The sequence below is a fragment of the Lagenorhynchus albirostris genome, chromosome 10 (genome assembly GCF_949774975.1).
Source record: "Lagenorhynchus albirostris chromosome 10, mLagAlb1.1, whole genome shotgun sequence".
Lineage (NCBI taxonomy): Eukaryota > Metazoa > Chordata > Mammalia > Artiodactyla > Delphinidae > Lagenorhynchus > Lagenorhynchus albirostris.
This window is the reverse complement of record NC_083104.1, coordinates 24,122,287-24,137,614: the sequence shown is the minus strand read 5'-3', so window position 1 is coordinate 24,137,614 and position 15,328 is coordinate 24,122,287. Positions and strand designations below refer to the sequence as shown.

Below are 15,328 nucleotides of genomic sequence, written 5' to 3'. Positions count from 1 at the left end.
TCAGATGTAAATTCCAACGCCTGGCCAAGAATCCAGGTGGTAAAATACTGACTCTATTTAAATCAAGCCAAAGTGATGCCTTCTGTGGTCGCGTTCCATAAGCAACAGGCTCCGTCACTGCACACATCTGGTCAGAATAAAGGCCCTCTAAGACCTTCAACACAATTAATTCAATATTTTCCCGACAGTTCAAAATGCTACAACAACTGGCAGACAACCATTTTAAATCATCACAGAAAAGTCAGACATATGGCTAAGTATATTTAATATGCTTTAAAAATAAGCCGCGGATCTTCGAGCCAACAAGATCTTAGGCAAGAATTTTTCTTATTTATTTAAAAGTTATGCCTACCCATTACCTCAAAAGAATTCAATTCAAAAGTGATTGCTTGAGTACCTAGAGAGGGCAGAGATTGCAGAGACATAAAACAGGGATGTTGCTTTCAAGAATTCAAGAAACACATAATCCAGTACAGGAGACAGAAGAGCAAATCTACATTACAAGACACTATTGTGACTCTTGAAATCATGTTGTGTGTGGGGAAAAAAAAAGAGAGAGCACAGAGGAGGAAAGAATCAACAGCGTTGGTGAGGGAGATCAGGGAAAACAGAAGGAGAAGGCAATTAAGCAGAATTGCTTGAAACTATATAGCAGCACCCTCTGTGTTCTGGCCAACAAACACTTCGGGAATCCTTTTTTTTTTTTTTTTTTTAATTTCTGGGACTCTCTTTGGTAGCATCACCAGGCATGGTATGCTGTCTCAGGCAGCAATATGACAGCCTAACACACTTGACTAGAGGTCAACACACTTCTAGTGTGGAAACCTGGGATAAGAACTTTGGAACCAGGCGGATCTGAGCTTGAATCTCACCTCTGTCAGCTGCCTGGAGGCCAGGATAAATTGACCTCTCCAGCTAATTTTCTCAGGGCTAAAATAAGAATGACCTCATCTACCCGGGTAAAAACCTAACCGGGGTCTCAGGGACATGTCAGAAGATCAATATATAATAGTTACCGTGATTGGTTTACTGCTCCTATTTCAGATTCTCAGTCTCAACCATGAAGTTATACCTTAGAGAAGAGTTTTCCAATCTCAGGCTTAGTGCCATTTGGGGTTGGACACCTCTCTGCCATGGGGGCTGTACTGTGTAGGATGTTTAGCCGCATCCCTGGCCTCAGCGCCCTCAATGCCACTAGCACTCCCCCTTCCTGAGCTGTAACAACCAAAAATGTCTCCAGACATTGCCAAATGTCCCTCGGGGGTCAAAATCACCCCCAGTTGAAAATCACTGCTTTAGAGGAAATCACTGATGGGTCTTCACTTCTGAACTGAAAATTAACATGGCTGCTATTAGGTAGGCATTGCTGTAAGCACTATTTACACGCCAAGCAGAGGACAAAGTATTTTGCATACGTTTTCTCATTTAATCCTCACAACCACCCTATGAGGTAGGTATGATCCTCATTTTCAACTGGAACAACTGAGGTTCTGGGAGGTTAACATGCCCATGGTTCTTCAGCTGGAGTTGGACCTAACCAGCCTGACTCCAAACCCTTATGACACCAAGCCCTGCTGCCTCCCCAGCCTTTCCTGATTTGGGAGCCCAGGTATGGTGCCAGGAAGATCAGAGGACCTCAGTGTCAAGTTCTCAAGGATCACCCTTGCCGGTACTGCCCTGCCCAGGATCTCCAGGGAGTAAGGAGAGGACCTGTCCTTCCTCTACACATTACTGAACCTGGGTCCCAATGACAATCATTAGAATCAATTCATCACCAGTGACAATGTAGAAGTTCAGGCAGCTCAGACCTCTACCACACGGTGAAATCTAGAGGTTTCCTTCTTACTTGTCTGAACTAATCCAGTCTCAGCCTTTTTAAATAGTGGCATCTGAATCAGGCAGAAAAATGAGGGCTTTTTCTAGACTTGAAAAGCTCTCCAGGGAACTGTGTACCACAATCTCTATCTCTCAAGAGATTCTTTCTTCTCTTCCAAGTGCTTTCCAACAGGGAACATTCAAACAATAACAGAAGCCAATATTTTGTGGGCGCTCAACACGTGCCAGGCCCTGTGCCGTGTGGTTTACCTCAATCTCCTCCTTTTATTCCTCCATCAGCCTCAGGTAGTACGTATCATTATCCCCATTTGCAAGAAAGAGGGGAAGTATCTCGCCGAGTAACCCAGCTAGTAAACTGAAAAGCCTGGTTTCTAACCCAGACCAGCCTGAGCCCAAAACCTGCCGATCTACAACACATCAATAAATGGATACTCGTGGATTACCTTACGAGCGGCGCTGCAGTCCTGTTAACACTGTCTATGGCAATAATTGTGAAACATGGCTTATAATCAGGGCATAATGGCCTTTTAATTGCACCATCATGCCACTGTCCATAAAGAGAGCTTCGAGTCCCACAGTGGGCTGAAAGATTAGCCTTATTGGGGAAAACATAACTGCATTCCGTTAAAGGCACACACTAATGGCTCTGTTGGCAATAGGAATGGGGCTGACACCTTAGCCGGGAGGATGTAATTCTCTTACGTAACTCATTCTCACCACACTGCAGATGGTAACAGGAAAAGTCTATACACACAGCTGACGGTGCCCAGAAGAACGTCTCACGGTCCACTGGAGGGTGAGAGAGTGTGCAAAGTTCGCTGACAGACTCAGCACGGTGCTGCCTTAAATCCCTAAAATAAAGACCATTTGAGCCCGGCCAGCAATGCTCACTGTCTTCAAGAATACTCCTAGATCAATCATTGAAGCTGTATTTAGCCCAAGTCATGGACTGCAAGTATTAAACCCTTATCAAGTTTAATGCGATCCATCACGAAGTACCTACATTTTCAGAGACTTTCAAATATCGGAATTTTCAGAGGCAACCGAGCTCAGCAGAGTTATTCTAGTTCTAAATCTGACAGTGGACGTTCAAGAAATACTGGAGCAATTACTATGCATCAGGCACTATGCTCAGTACTGAGATCAACAACAGCCCTGCCCTCTCGGAGCTTATATTAAAGAAAGAGAGACAAAACAAGGAACTTAGTTATTTTGAAATGAGCGACATATGATAAAGTAAAATAAAGTAGAGGAGGGGAATAGGGAATGACAAGGCAAGTGGGAAAGACTTGAAGTTCGTGAGAGAGTAAGCCTCCCAGGTGTCCAGGTCGGGCCAGCAGGTCACGGCCAGGGAGAGAGAAGACAAGTCACGGGCCAGATTGTGAGTCACTGGGAGGACTTCCGTTTCCCCTCGGCGAAGGGGACTAGAGAAATGATTGTATGTAATGGATTACTCCATTCTTCAATCACTTGGCTGTAAAAAGAGAAGATTACTATTTAATCATAAAAGACATTGTTCAGAATTTCCTGGCGGTCCAGTGGTTAGGACTCAGCGCTTTCACTGCCGGGGGCCTGGGTTCCATCCCTGGTCGGGGAACTAAGATCCCGTAAGCCTCGAGGCACGGCTAAAAATAAAATAAAACAAAAGACATTGTTCGAATTACATTTGCTACGTGCCTTCAGAAAGGATGACATCCAAAACACGCTGGACCCTCCATAGGCCACTATACTATAAAGCAAAAGTCAGCATCACTTGCTTGTCCTTGACATCCATGGAGGTTCAGCTGTGAACACACCAAAACCAATTCACCAGACATACTATATGGATGTCGACATCCATAGGGGTGCAGTAGAGCAAAGCGCCAATATTTACCAAGGATTTTTCAAGGTTATAGATCTCACATATGAGCTGCATAAAGACAGGCAGGAAGGCAGTAACCTACTTTTTTAGGATATGAATGCCAGCCCTTAACGAATTTGACAGCCTTTATTCTCAGTGTATACAAAATCAGTATATCCTGTTACACATATATACAAACTCAAGGAAGGGACCACTAACATCAGAGACTGGTGTTTTGCATTAAATAACCATCGTTTATAAAGCAACATCCTTCATGTAAACCCTTGTGGTGAGGAGATGTCAGAATGTTTTCTCTTATAAACCACTTAATTCCCCTTGGTGGATATCATCAATTCTGCCATCCGAAACTAGCTGGGTAATGAATGCCAACAAATGCAGTGAGCCAACTGTATGCCACTGCCTCATAAGGTCAAGCTAATCTATTTTTAAATAACACAGCCATTGGCAAAGGGCGGCCTCCAGAAACAATGGACATGTTGGGTTGCCTGTCCTTGCATTATTTTTTGTAAAAGCTGTAGAATGTTCCACAATGTAACCTAAAAACATCCTTCAGAGAGTGGTCTTTTGGCAGCAAGAACAAAAATAGATTGATTTTTGAAAGTTTAAGTTTAAAAAAAAAAAAAGACGTAAACACCAAGCACAGTTTAAGAGCAAGAGGGGACAAAAATCACACTCTTTTCTGTAGCAAAGATCCAGTTTGCTATCGGCTGGAAACACTGTACACAGGGACAATGCTACAAGATAATGGAGGTAAGGTGTCATTCTTCTAGATGCTGACATAGACCATGTCCCGCATGAACAGAAAACAGAAAAGCTCCTCATCACCCTGCTTGCTGAATGAACACCTGAAATTTCACTTCTTAAACTCCACCTAGAGTCAACAGGCCGAAATACTTAAATACAATTCATTAAGCCTTGTCAGTCATTTATTTATTTATAGCTTGGTATAAATTATTAGACACTGAGAATCAGCTGATTGTAAAATCTGGTGATGAGAAAATGAACATATTAGGATCCTAAATGACAAGAAATCAAAGACGAATAGGGAGGAAAGAAGGAAAGATGTGGATGTCCTGGTCTGCACTTACCATCCGAATAAGAAGCAACAAAAGGGCTTCCCTGGTGGCACAGTGGTTGGGAGTCCGCCTGCCGATGCAGGGGACACGGGTTCGTGCCCCGGTCCGGGAGGATCCCACATGCCACGGAGCGGCTGGGCCCGTGAGCCATTGCCGCTGGGCCTGCGTGTCCGGAGCCTGTGCTCCGCAACGGGAGAGGCCATAACAGTGAGAGGCCCGCGTACCGCAAAAAAAAAAAGAAAAAGCAACAAGAGAAAATTCATTCATGCAGCCAACAAATTTTAGTGAACACCTATGACTTGCCAGGTACTATTTTAGGTGCTGGGAAATAGAGGGGTGAACAAGTGAGATAAACTTCTTGTTTTCATGGACCTTGCATTCCAGTGGGAAGAGAGACAGACAATAAAGAAGCAAGAGAAGAAGATAATGTGAAATTACGAGGTTGTTGTTTTTTTTAATATATAAATTTATTTATTTATGGCTGCTTTGGGTCTTCGTTGCTGCACGCGGGCTTTTCTCTAGTTGTGGCAAGTGGGGGCTACTCTTCATTGCTGTGCACGGGCTACTCATTGCCGTGGCTTCTCTTGTTGCGGAGCACGGGCTCTAGGCGCGCGGGCTTCAGTAGTTGTTGTGGCTCACGGGCTTCATTGCTCCGTGGCACGTGGGATCTTCCCAGACCAGGGCTCAAACCCATGTCCCCTGCATTGGCAGGCAGATTCTTAACCACTGCGCCACCAGGGAAGCCCGATAATGTGAAACTGTGTCAAAGCTTTGAAACACAAACCAGGATGAGGGGATGGCATGTGATCCAAGGCGCTGTCTTATACGGGGTAGGTGGAATGGCGGTGCCAGCTCCTACTGGCTCCAATTACATGGATCTCTTCCCAACTCCAGTGATGCTACAAATCAGTCTCCCCTCCGCCAGAGCCGGCTGTTAAGCCTTTAGCAGCACACCACCAGATGAGAAGGTCTTTCTGAAGAGACACTAAGGAGAGGAGTCAATCCTGTGACCATCCTGGCGGAGTGTAGGGGGGGGGGAGGAGGCAGAGAAAAAGCAAGACCAGAGACCCCAAAGCAGAATTCACAGGAAACTCAGCAAGACATGGTGCTGTGTTTCAAAATAAGAACAGAATTATTTTGTTACAGAGCTGTTGTAATATATTCCAACTGGTCAAAATAAACACACAATGTCAAAACAAAACCCAGAAAGGCACAAAAGAACTATATTCAATTGTATGTGGTCCTAAGTCCCTCATTACGGTGAGGGGAAGGGTCTGGTGGTAGTGTTGTGGTTTTTATTTTTTATTTTATTTGTGTGTGTGTGTGTGGTTTTTAAATTGTGACTTATTTATTGCCTCCATTCTGTCTATAAAAAAAGTGGAGGGACAGTTTGGTTCCTGGGTAATTTGCAAAGCCACAAAATTCACTTACAAAAATATGTAAGTGTGACCTATAATATTACCAGTTTGGGAAACTAAAATCACACCCTTCTAAACTTTTGGAATCTGGGCTATTCAGGGAATCTTAGCATTTCAGGAGCACAAAAGATCTAAAAGGATACATCCACTTATTTTAGGTATGAAGAAAGGCCCAAAGAGGTGACTCACCAGAGATGACAGCACTAGTGGCCAAGCTTGTTCTAGAACACAGATCACCTGCCCCACTCGATGCCATATTTTCAATGCAGTCTATACCCTAGGACAGTGGTGCTCAAAACTGAGCATGCATGAGAGTCACCTTGTTAAAAACACGGCACAGGCTCCACCCTCCTGAGTTTAGGTATCAGTAGGGTCGAGGCCCGGGAATCTGCATGTTTAACCAGTTCCCAGGTGATGTAAATACCACTGGTCTGGGGAGCCTACTTTGAGACCCACTGACCCAGGAACTAGAAGCATGGGTTTTGAAATCCAACACGGCTGAGTTCCAGCTCTACTTCAGCCACTTGTACGACCCTTGGAAAAGCCACCCACACTCTCTGGACCTCAGTTTCTGACACGTTGAGTCCAGGTGGGAGGAATAAAGAACAAAATACCCATAAAGCACTAGCTTAGCCAAGGGCCTGGCACTTCCTAAACCAAGTGCTCAAAAAATACTAGCTACATCCTAGAGCTAAGCTTCCTTAACTGTAGTAGTTCCCCCTTATCTGCTGTTTTGCTTTCTGTGATTTCAGTTACTCACAGTCAACCACGGTCTGAAAATATTATATAGAAAATTCCAGAAATACACGATTTAGACGTTTTAAATTGTACACCAATAGCAGGATGAAATTTCCCGCCTTCCCCCTCTGTCCTGCCCAGGACATGAATCATCCCTTTGTCCAGGGTATCCTGCCCATTGGTTACTTAGTAGCTCAGTTATCAAATTGACTATCCAGGTACCACAGTGCTTGTGTTCAAGCGACGCTTATTTTACTCAGTAATGACCCCAAAGCACAGGAGGAATGATGCTGGCAGTTCGGATCTGCCCAAGAGAAGCCGTAAAGTGCTTCCTTGAAGTGAAAAGGTGAATGTTCTCGACTTAATAAAATCATATGCTGTGGATGCTAAGATCTATAGTAAGAATGAATTTTCTATCTGTGAAATTGTGAGAAGGAAAAAGAAATATGTGCTAGCTTTGCTGTCATACTTAAAACTGCACAAGTTGTAGCCATAGTGCATGATAAGTGCTTAGTTAAGATGGAAAAGGCAATAAATTTGTACAGTAAGATATTTTGAGAGAGAGGGAGACCACATTCCCATAACTTTTATTATACTACATAGTTATAATTTGTTCTATCTCATGTTGTGTTTAATCTCTTACTGTGCCTGATTTGGAACGTATCACCCACAGATAAGAAGGGATTACTGTACTTTTCCTCTTTTCCACATACACTAGAATGGCTAAAGTTCAAAAGACAGACCAGATCAAAGATCGGCAAAGATGTGGCAGAACTGGAACATTTACGGCAGCTTTAGTCATAATAGATGAAAAAATAAACAGTCCAAATGGCCATTGACAAGCAAAAATATAAACAATCTGGTATATGTATGCAATGGAATACTACTCAACAATACAAAACAACCATGATACACACAATATGTGAAAAAAGCCAGACACAAAAGAGTACACACTGCATTATTTCATTTATATGAATTTCAATGACAGGTAAGATTAATCCATGGTGAGAAAAATCAAACAGTCAATGCCTCTGGAAGAGGTGGGGGGAATTGACTAGAAAGGGACAGGAGGGAAATTTCTGGGGTGATGGAAGTGCTCTGTATCTTGCTTTGGGTGAAGCTAACATGAGCATATACATTTGTCAAAACCCATCAAACTATATATTTAAGATCTGCGCATTTTATTCCAGATAAATATATACCTATAGTATATATAGCACATATATATGCTTTATTATATATGTAAAGTAACATATATTTTATATAACATATATACGTACTTGTACATTCTTATTAGGCACTTTTGTGACAAAAGACTGTCCTCTCCATTTAAAATGAATCAACTCTAACCTGGTAGATCCATTTAGCTTGATGCTTTCACAATCCAGTCCTGCTTCACATAATACCACTTGCTACAGACTATTTTGGTCTGTGCATCTTTTCAGAGAGTTGCCATGAAACAGAAACAGCAGAATCTTCTCCCACAAGAAGACCGTGACATTTTCATACAGACAGCACCCAGAGTGACCCGTGTCCCTGGTAGTGGCTAGTTCAAGGTGCAGACAACACAAAAGTAACATTTTTCCTTTACCATGTACCAAGTAGAAGCCTATCTAATATGATTAAAACACAGTAATGAAAGCACAGGAAGAGCAATTTCGTAGTATAATTTAAATCTTATTCTCAGTATAAAAGAGAAGGCTGGTGAAATGCTTTCTAGTGCCGTCTTTCTGTAATGAAGACGTTAGAAGAGCTACCTGTGCCTGTGTAATCATTACAGGAAATAGTAGCTTTTACACTATGGTGGATTCCAGGCCATTCAAGCGTCCCCATCTATATCTTTATTCTATCCCATTACAAGAAGAACAAGGAGATTTGCCTACACATATACACACACACACACATTCTATGAGCATTCCTACGTAGCTACAGTTTCCTTCGAACCCAGAGGTACCTGATTCCAAACACACTTTGTTAGATGACCAACCCTTCCGGACTGCCATGAGGAGGTGGCCCTGGGATGATGCCTCCCAATCTTTGGTAACTGATGGAGGGAGGCTCAGCCCCATGCAGTAGCTTGCACACTGAGAACAAGCCCCCACTGGACCCATTAGACACCAGGAGACCCCCGCACAGGACACGCAGGAACTCCTGCCTGTCCTTCCACCAGCCCTTTCTCCAAAATGCCCCTACACGGCGACCAGCAGCTGATCCCATCAAATGCTACAGTATTTTCTCTACAGTTCTATCAAGTCCTAATAATCCAGGTACTGGTATTAACTTCATAATTCAGGTTCCTGACACTAAAAGCTAGACTTAGAAATAAATAACTGCCCCAATTCACTTTAAACATAACAATAATAGCTAATCTTTATTGAGCACTTACTATGTGCCAGGCACTGTTCTGCACTCTTTGTGCTTATTAGTTTATGTGACACAAGAAAGCCAGTTTACAGATGAGGGAGGACACATTCTCAAGTGAGGCAAGGTGATGGACCTCAACCAAAGCTGGGGAGATGTGCAATGAATGAGCCACAGTCTCTCCCTTCAATGAGCTTACCACCTTGTATGGAAATGAGGGGAGGGAACTAACACAGTTCAGAGTAAGTAAAAAACTACAAGATACACCTTTAGGGGAGTCCAGAGGAAGAAGGATTTGTTCATCTGGGCAGGATGCCTGAGGGCTTCTTGGAGGAGGTGTGCAAGCGCACAATGAGGACATAAATGGAAGGAGCTTTCCATAACCGTCAGTCCCTCGGCTCCCAAAGCTACCAAAAGACCCAGCCCTTCTCCCTGTCCCCCTCCTCCGTTTCATCTGGAACGGGCCTGTTTCCAAAAGAGGACTAGCTCAGCCCAACCCTTCTTTCCTCTGACACATTCCTCCAGCTGCTGCTTGCCCTTCCAAGCCCGCGCAGGCACATATGGGAACTTTTCACCAGGGCTCAACCTGGTGCTTTCACGGGGAAGAACCTGCGTCATGGTGCACGGTCGTACAAGGGCTCCCTTTAAGGGAGTCCAGTCCTTCTCTATTGGACTGTATCAGGGACAGCCCCATGCCTGCACCAAACTAAGAAGTAAGGGACTCCCCGCCCCCACCAGCAGCCATCATAAAGGTCATCACTCCTCTCCAGGCTTCTGAGAGATGAATTTGCTTCCACTCCCTCCTCTCCAGGGTGCTCCTCGGGGCTCCCATGGTCATTCCCCCACCTCTTCCTCCTCAGTGCTTAAGGCTCTGCAACAAGGGCTCAAACCCTCACTCTTGGCATCTGTGTGACCTTGGACAAGTAACTGAACCGACATCAGTCCCAGTTTCCTTATCTGTAACATGGGGTTTATAAGAACAACTCGGTCTCAGAACTGTTGTCAATCAGAACAAGATAGTGCAAGGAAAGCATTTTACATAGAGCCTGGAACGTAGTAAGCTAACAAGAAAGAGCAGCTATCGTCATCATCACAGGGATGATGATGGTCTTAGTGATGGTGATGGTGGTGATGTTGGTGGCAGTATAAACTTGGGCTTGAGTAGCACTGAAATACCCTCTCCATTCTCTCCCCCCACCGCCACCCACGAGCCTGGGACCGGGCCACACGGTCGAGACACATGCGTCATCCTGCTGTGGGGTGAATGCAGGATATTCAGACGGCGGGCTTTGGAACTGCCAGGCGGTGATGCCCGGACCCACCTGGGCAGTCGCGGGTGACACTAATTTTCTGATGGAGGAGGCCCAACAACCAAAGACCCTCACCTCCTTCGTACCCATTCTCCAGGTCTGGAAACAGACAAGTGGCCAAAGAACGCAGCAACTGCGCCTGCTGCAACACTCGCCCAGGGAGTCAGGAGAGCGTCCACGTTGCCCCTGCCAACTCTCCTCCAGGTGCAGGCAAGCTGTGCTGCACTTGGTGGCGGAGATAACAGGTTGGCGAACCAGGCCTGGGAAAAATCTCCACGCTTCCCCGCGCAAACCCAAGCCCCTCTTCCCAATGCAGGTGAGCAAACCACCCACAACCTCTCAACAACTTTGTATTTCACTATCACAGGGCGCACGGCCTCAACTTCCCCGCTAAGCCGCATTCGCAGGAGGAAAGCGGGAAATCGAGTTGGGGGGCGGGGGGAGCCTCCGCAGGCCGATCCCCTTTTGTGTGGGCGCCTCCGGGAGGCGCATCCCGTCTTACCTTGTCTGACGGCTTTGAAGGTGACGGCCTCCTTGCAGCTGTCGATAACTCCCAGTATGTCATAGCGGGGTAAACCGGACACCCGGATCCCCTGCACCTCCAGAAGCAGCTCCCCCTCGCCCAGCCGAGGGCCCTGGCCGCCGCCGGGAAGCCCCGCCGCCTCGGCCGCCGCCACCGCTCCGACATACGGAAACTCTCCGTTCTCCGCGCCCCCCAGCACCGTCACCCCCAGCTCGCCCTGGGGTCCCCGCTTCACGGTGAATTCGTGAACCCTGCTAGTCCAGTGGTTCTTCTTCTGGATCACTTTCGACATGATGACTTACGCCCCTCCACCCCCCCCAAAAAAAAAACAATAAAATGAGAGACAGGTGCCTTCCACAGCACAAGCCCCCAAGCCCACGCTGGTTCAAGGGAGAGACATCTCCCCCCAAATAACGCAACGGGAGAGAGAAACTTGGCAGACTCGCTCCCTGCACACACTCGCGCACTCAAGCCATCATAAAACAAACTTTCCGGGCTTCCCCGCGAGCCCTGCACAGGCGCCCGCGAGCTTTGTTTGCATTCCGGTGCTTCTAGGTCCACGTTCCGGCGCCTGACCGTGCTCTCCGGGACCAGAGTCCACTCTGCGCCGCTTGGGTTATTTTTTTCCTTCCTTCCTTTCTTTCTTGCCTCTTAGAAATGCGGTGTGTCCTCTTTGCCTCCCGCCTGGCTCGCCTTTCCTCGCTGGCGGGCTGTTACTGAGGGTTAGGGGAAGCCCTTCCAGCCAGTTGCTGGGAGCCCTGGATACGCGGTTGCGGAGCGCGGCGGGAGGTGGGGGGGCGGGGGGGGGCGGGGGAGAGGGACAGGAGGGAAGTGCCTGCGTCCCCTTTAAGCAGATACAAAGGCTCGGCTTGTTTTGTTACAGTTCATTCTATTCCGCGCCGCCGAGCGCAGCGGCCGGCCTGAGGAGACGCGCGCGCATGCGCCCCGCGGCCGCCTACCGGCCGGCCCGCCCCACCCCGCCTTCCCGAAGAGAGAGATTCCAATGTGCTTCCCGTTGGGTCCTAAAGCCGACCTCCTAGAAGCAGGCAATTTCCCCCCCCCGCTTCACACACCCCTCTTATTCCTCCTTTTCTTTCAGTGCCCACGCCTCGGCAAATCCCTTTGGGAGTTTGCGGGATGCGCAAGTGTTTTCCTCCAACCGTTTGCAACTTTTGAAAACATGGGCAATCTGGCTTTGGTATTTTAAAACCGTTTCAAACAGGTGGGGGTTGGGGAGCCTCATACACTCACCCTGGCGCTCACAGTCACGCGCACACGCACGCACTCACGCCGCCCTAAGCTTCCTTACCGCCCTCGGCCAGTGGCTGGCCCCGCTGTCGGTCACCGAGCCCGCACTGTCTGCCGCACCCCCACCCGCCCCCGGCCGCATTTCCCTATAATACGCAGTACCCGACCCTGAAGCTTCTGTCCGCCTGCACAAAGCCCTCGGGTTCGGTTCCTGGAGCGGGGTCTGCCCGTGGGTCTGCGATCCTGTGGAGGGGGACCGTGAGTGTACCCCGGGTCCCCTAACTGGGATCCCTGGGAGAGTCACACGCTCACACACACACACGCATACACCCTTAAACTTTGGGGCCAACTTTTTTGGACACAGGGGAAAACTAGGTGAGGGAAAGAAGCCAAAAAGCAAGAGGGGGTTCGGGTCTTCAACCGAAAAGGGGTCTAGTTCTTTAACTCCCTCGCTGGGAGAGACTTCTGGAGCCAGGCATTTGTCTCGGGCGCAAGTTCCTGGCTGAGCTGGGCAGCCTTTGGACCCGCCCCAGGGCCAGGAGATAAGGATCACTTATGGGTCTGGGATCTGCACCCGAGTCCTGGCGCCCGCGGGGGCTTGGGCGCGGCAGCCACCTCTCGGAATTCGCAGCCCCGGGGGCTGAGGTAGAGCCAGTTTCTATCCTTGCTAGGTTTCGGAACGTGCTCGGGGGCTGCGGACAGAAAGAATACCCTGCACCGGCAAGGCTGCACTCCCCACATACTCCCCAACTGGCCTGGGCGATAGTCTCCCAAGCATTTTCTTTCCCTCAGTGATTTATAACTTGTTTATTCATCTTTGGTCACAGGAGAGATTTCAAGCGCTAAATAAGGGAGGTGAGTGTAAAGGACTCAGAAAGAATGCGGTGCTGCAGAGGTCACGGTTGAGAGCCGGGCTCTGGGGGTTAGGTTCCCACCGGTCCAATCTCTGTGTGACCTTGACCAAGCGCCGGGACCCCTCAGAGCCTTCGTTTCTCCCTTGTTAAGTAAGTATAACAACACCTCACAAGATTCTTGTGAGTATTACAGGGAGAACACTTGTGAAATGGTATATAATAAAAACTTAGTAGTATTAGTAGTAATAGTAGTAGTTGGAAAAATTAGGAATCATTTGGCGTTTCAAGTTAGATGATGATGATAATTCCTCCTCTCCTTTCTAAAGCTTAAAATATATAAGCATACATTTAAATATTTTAAAGCGATGTTTGTAGGGTGCTATTCTAAGCCAATAAAAATAAAAGAAGATGGGCTTCCCTGGTGGCGCAGTGGTTGAGAGTCCGCCTGCCGATGCAGGGGACACGGGTTCGTGCCCCGGTCCGGGAAGATTCCACATGCCGCGGAGCGGCTAGAGGGAAACTTTGTCTTCAGCCTCTTTTCCTGGAAGATACCCATTTGTTTCCAACTTGACTGAATCAAGATGAGTGTGAAATTCAAAAGGTTCATTCCCAAACCCAAGCACAGATCCAGCCAGTCAGAATCTTAGGGATGGGTTCTATCATCTGGACTTCTAAGGTTCCCCTGAAGTGGTGCTGGTATACAACATGAAGACCACAAGTCTAGCATCTTGATTCCCGAGCATTTTTTACATCACAGACCCTTTTAGGAGAAGAAATCTGTGGTCCGCATCTTCCCGTAGAGTGTAAGCTCCAGGAGGGCAGTGAAGTTTGGTTTACTGATGCATTTGCAGTTCCTCGAACAGTGCCTGGTACCTGGTTAATGCTCAAGTATTTGGTGAGTGAATCCTTCCCCACAAATGCACATTTTTGTGTAACACCTTAGACTGAAATCACAGATTCCCCTACAAATCACCAGTAAGCTTGACCTTGTATGTTCCTCGCTTCCGCAGCCCATATTCTAGGATTGCTTACCAAGAATTCCCCCACCTGCCTCCAATCACTGGTCCCCTACCTCCTACCTCACCCCCACCTGGAGGAGTCCAAAGGATGGGCAAGACCAAGTGGTTTGCAATTCCTCCCACTTGCAGAGCACCATCTTCCCTCTCCAGGATTCCACGTGTTTCTGAGGCTGAGAAGAGGAAAGGACTTGGAATTTAGCCCACTTCAGATTTTAGATGTGGAGTAACCCCCCAAAAAAGAAGGGATACCTAAGGGTACAGACAGCAGGGTGGAGAGAGGTATAGAGAGACATATTATAACCCAGGAACATAAAAAGAAGTAATTTGAACCTCCAATGCAGCTAAGACTGTCAGTTTTTCCAGACATTAAGTTTATGATATTCCCAGGCTCTCTGCTCCTCCTCTGACACTCTGTCTACTCTGTTTCTCCTGGTCCAGTTCCTGTGTCCCAGATTGGAAACAACTTCAAGGCAGAAATCATATCTATCCTTTTCCAACCTTTGAATCCTCAGCACCTAAACCCATGCCTTGAGGGGAGTGTGCATCATACACACTTAATGAATGAATGCCTGGATTAAGTGATCTTAAACTGGATAATATATGGCCTTTGACATGAAGCCCATTTAGATTCGGTGGCTAGAACCGATTTATAGATTGTTATTTTGAAAGAACTTATAGTTATCTTGGAGTATATTTTGCTTGAATAGATGTAAAGTGGGATCCTAGTGTTCTGGCTTCTCTCACTTACGTTATGACTTTGACAATACATTTCAGTGGACAAAATAATGCCGTAAAATATCTAACTTGGAGGTTTACCATGTGTGCCAGGATAATTATGTGCATTATTTTATGTAATCACTACAACAATCGTGTGAGGTAGGTATGTCCTTGACTTCCATGAATGACCTTCATTTTACAATTGAGGAAAGTGAAGCTAGGCAAGTAAAGAAACTTGCTGAAGAGCTTGGAAGTGATAAAGCTAGGACGTGAACCCAGAGGCACAAACCAAAGCCCATTCTCAGAACCACTGCACTCTGAAGGTGTAGGATGTGGCCATCCACCATCTAGCATATTTGGGTACCAG

General features: G+C 46.9%; 1 protein-coding gene and 1 long non-coding RNA gene across 20 annotated transcripts in view; one reads left to right on the top strand and one right to left on the bottom strand.

Annotated features, from left to right (window-relative positions):
- The window catches only part of MAGI1 (membrane associated guanylate kinase, WW and PDZ domain containing 1), a 621,597-nt gene extending 609,704 nt beyond the window's left edge, over nt 1-11,893 (bottom strand). For 8 of the 18 annotated variants that reach the window (XM_060161404.1, XM_060161409.1, XM_060161410.1 and 5 more), the window contains exon 1: nt 11,103-11,890. In XM_060161404.1, the coding sequence (XP_060017387.1) occupies nt 11,103-11,415 (313 nt within the window). In that variant the 5' untranslated portion in view covers nt 11,416-11,890. Of the gene's footprint in view, nt 1-11,102 lie in introns of all 18 variants that reach the window. The other 10 variants (XM_060161399.1, XM_060161402.1, XM_060161405.1 and 7 more) reach the window with 2 other exon arrangements.
- Nucleotides 11,894-12,444: 551 nt separating this feature from the next.
- LOC132526868 (uncharacterized) overlaps nt 12,445-15,328 on the top strand; it is a 102,200-nt gene continuing 99,316 nt past the window's right edge. Inside the window, exons 1-2 of one of the 2 annotated variants that reach the window (XR_009542731.1) lie at nt 12,445-12,573; nt 13,199-13,375. This is a non-coding gene — a long non-coding RNA (uncharacterized LOC132526868). Of the gene's footprint in view, nt 12,630-13,198; nt 13,376-15,328 lie in introns of both variants that reach the window. The other variant, XR_009542730.1, reaches the window with a different exon arrangement.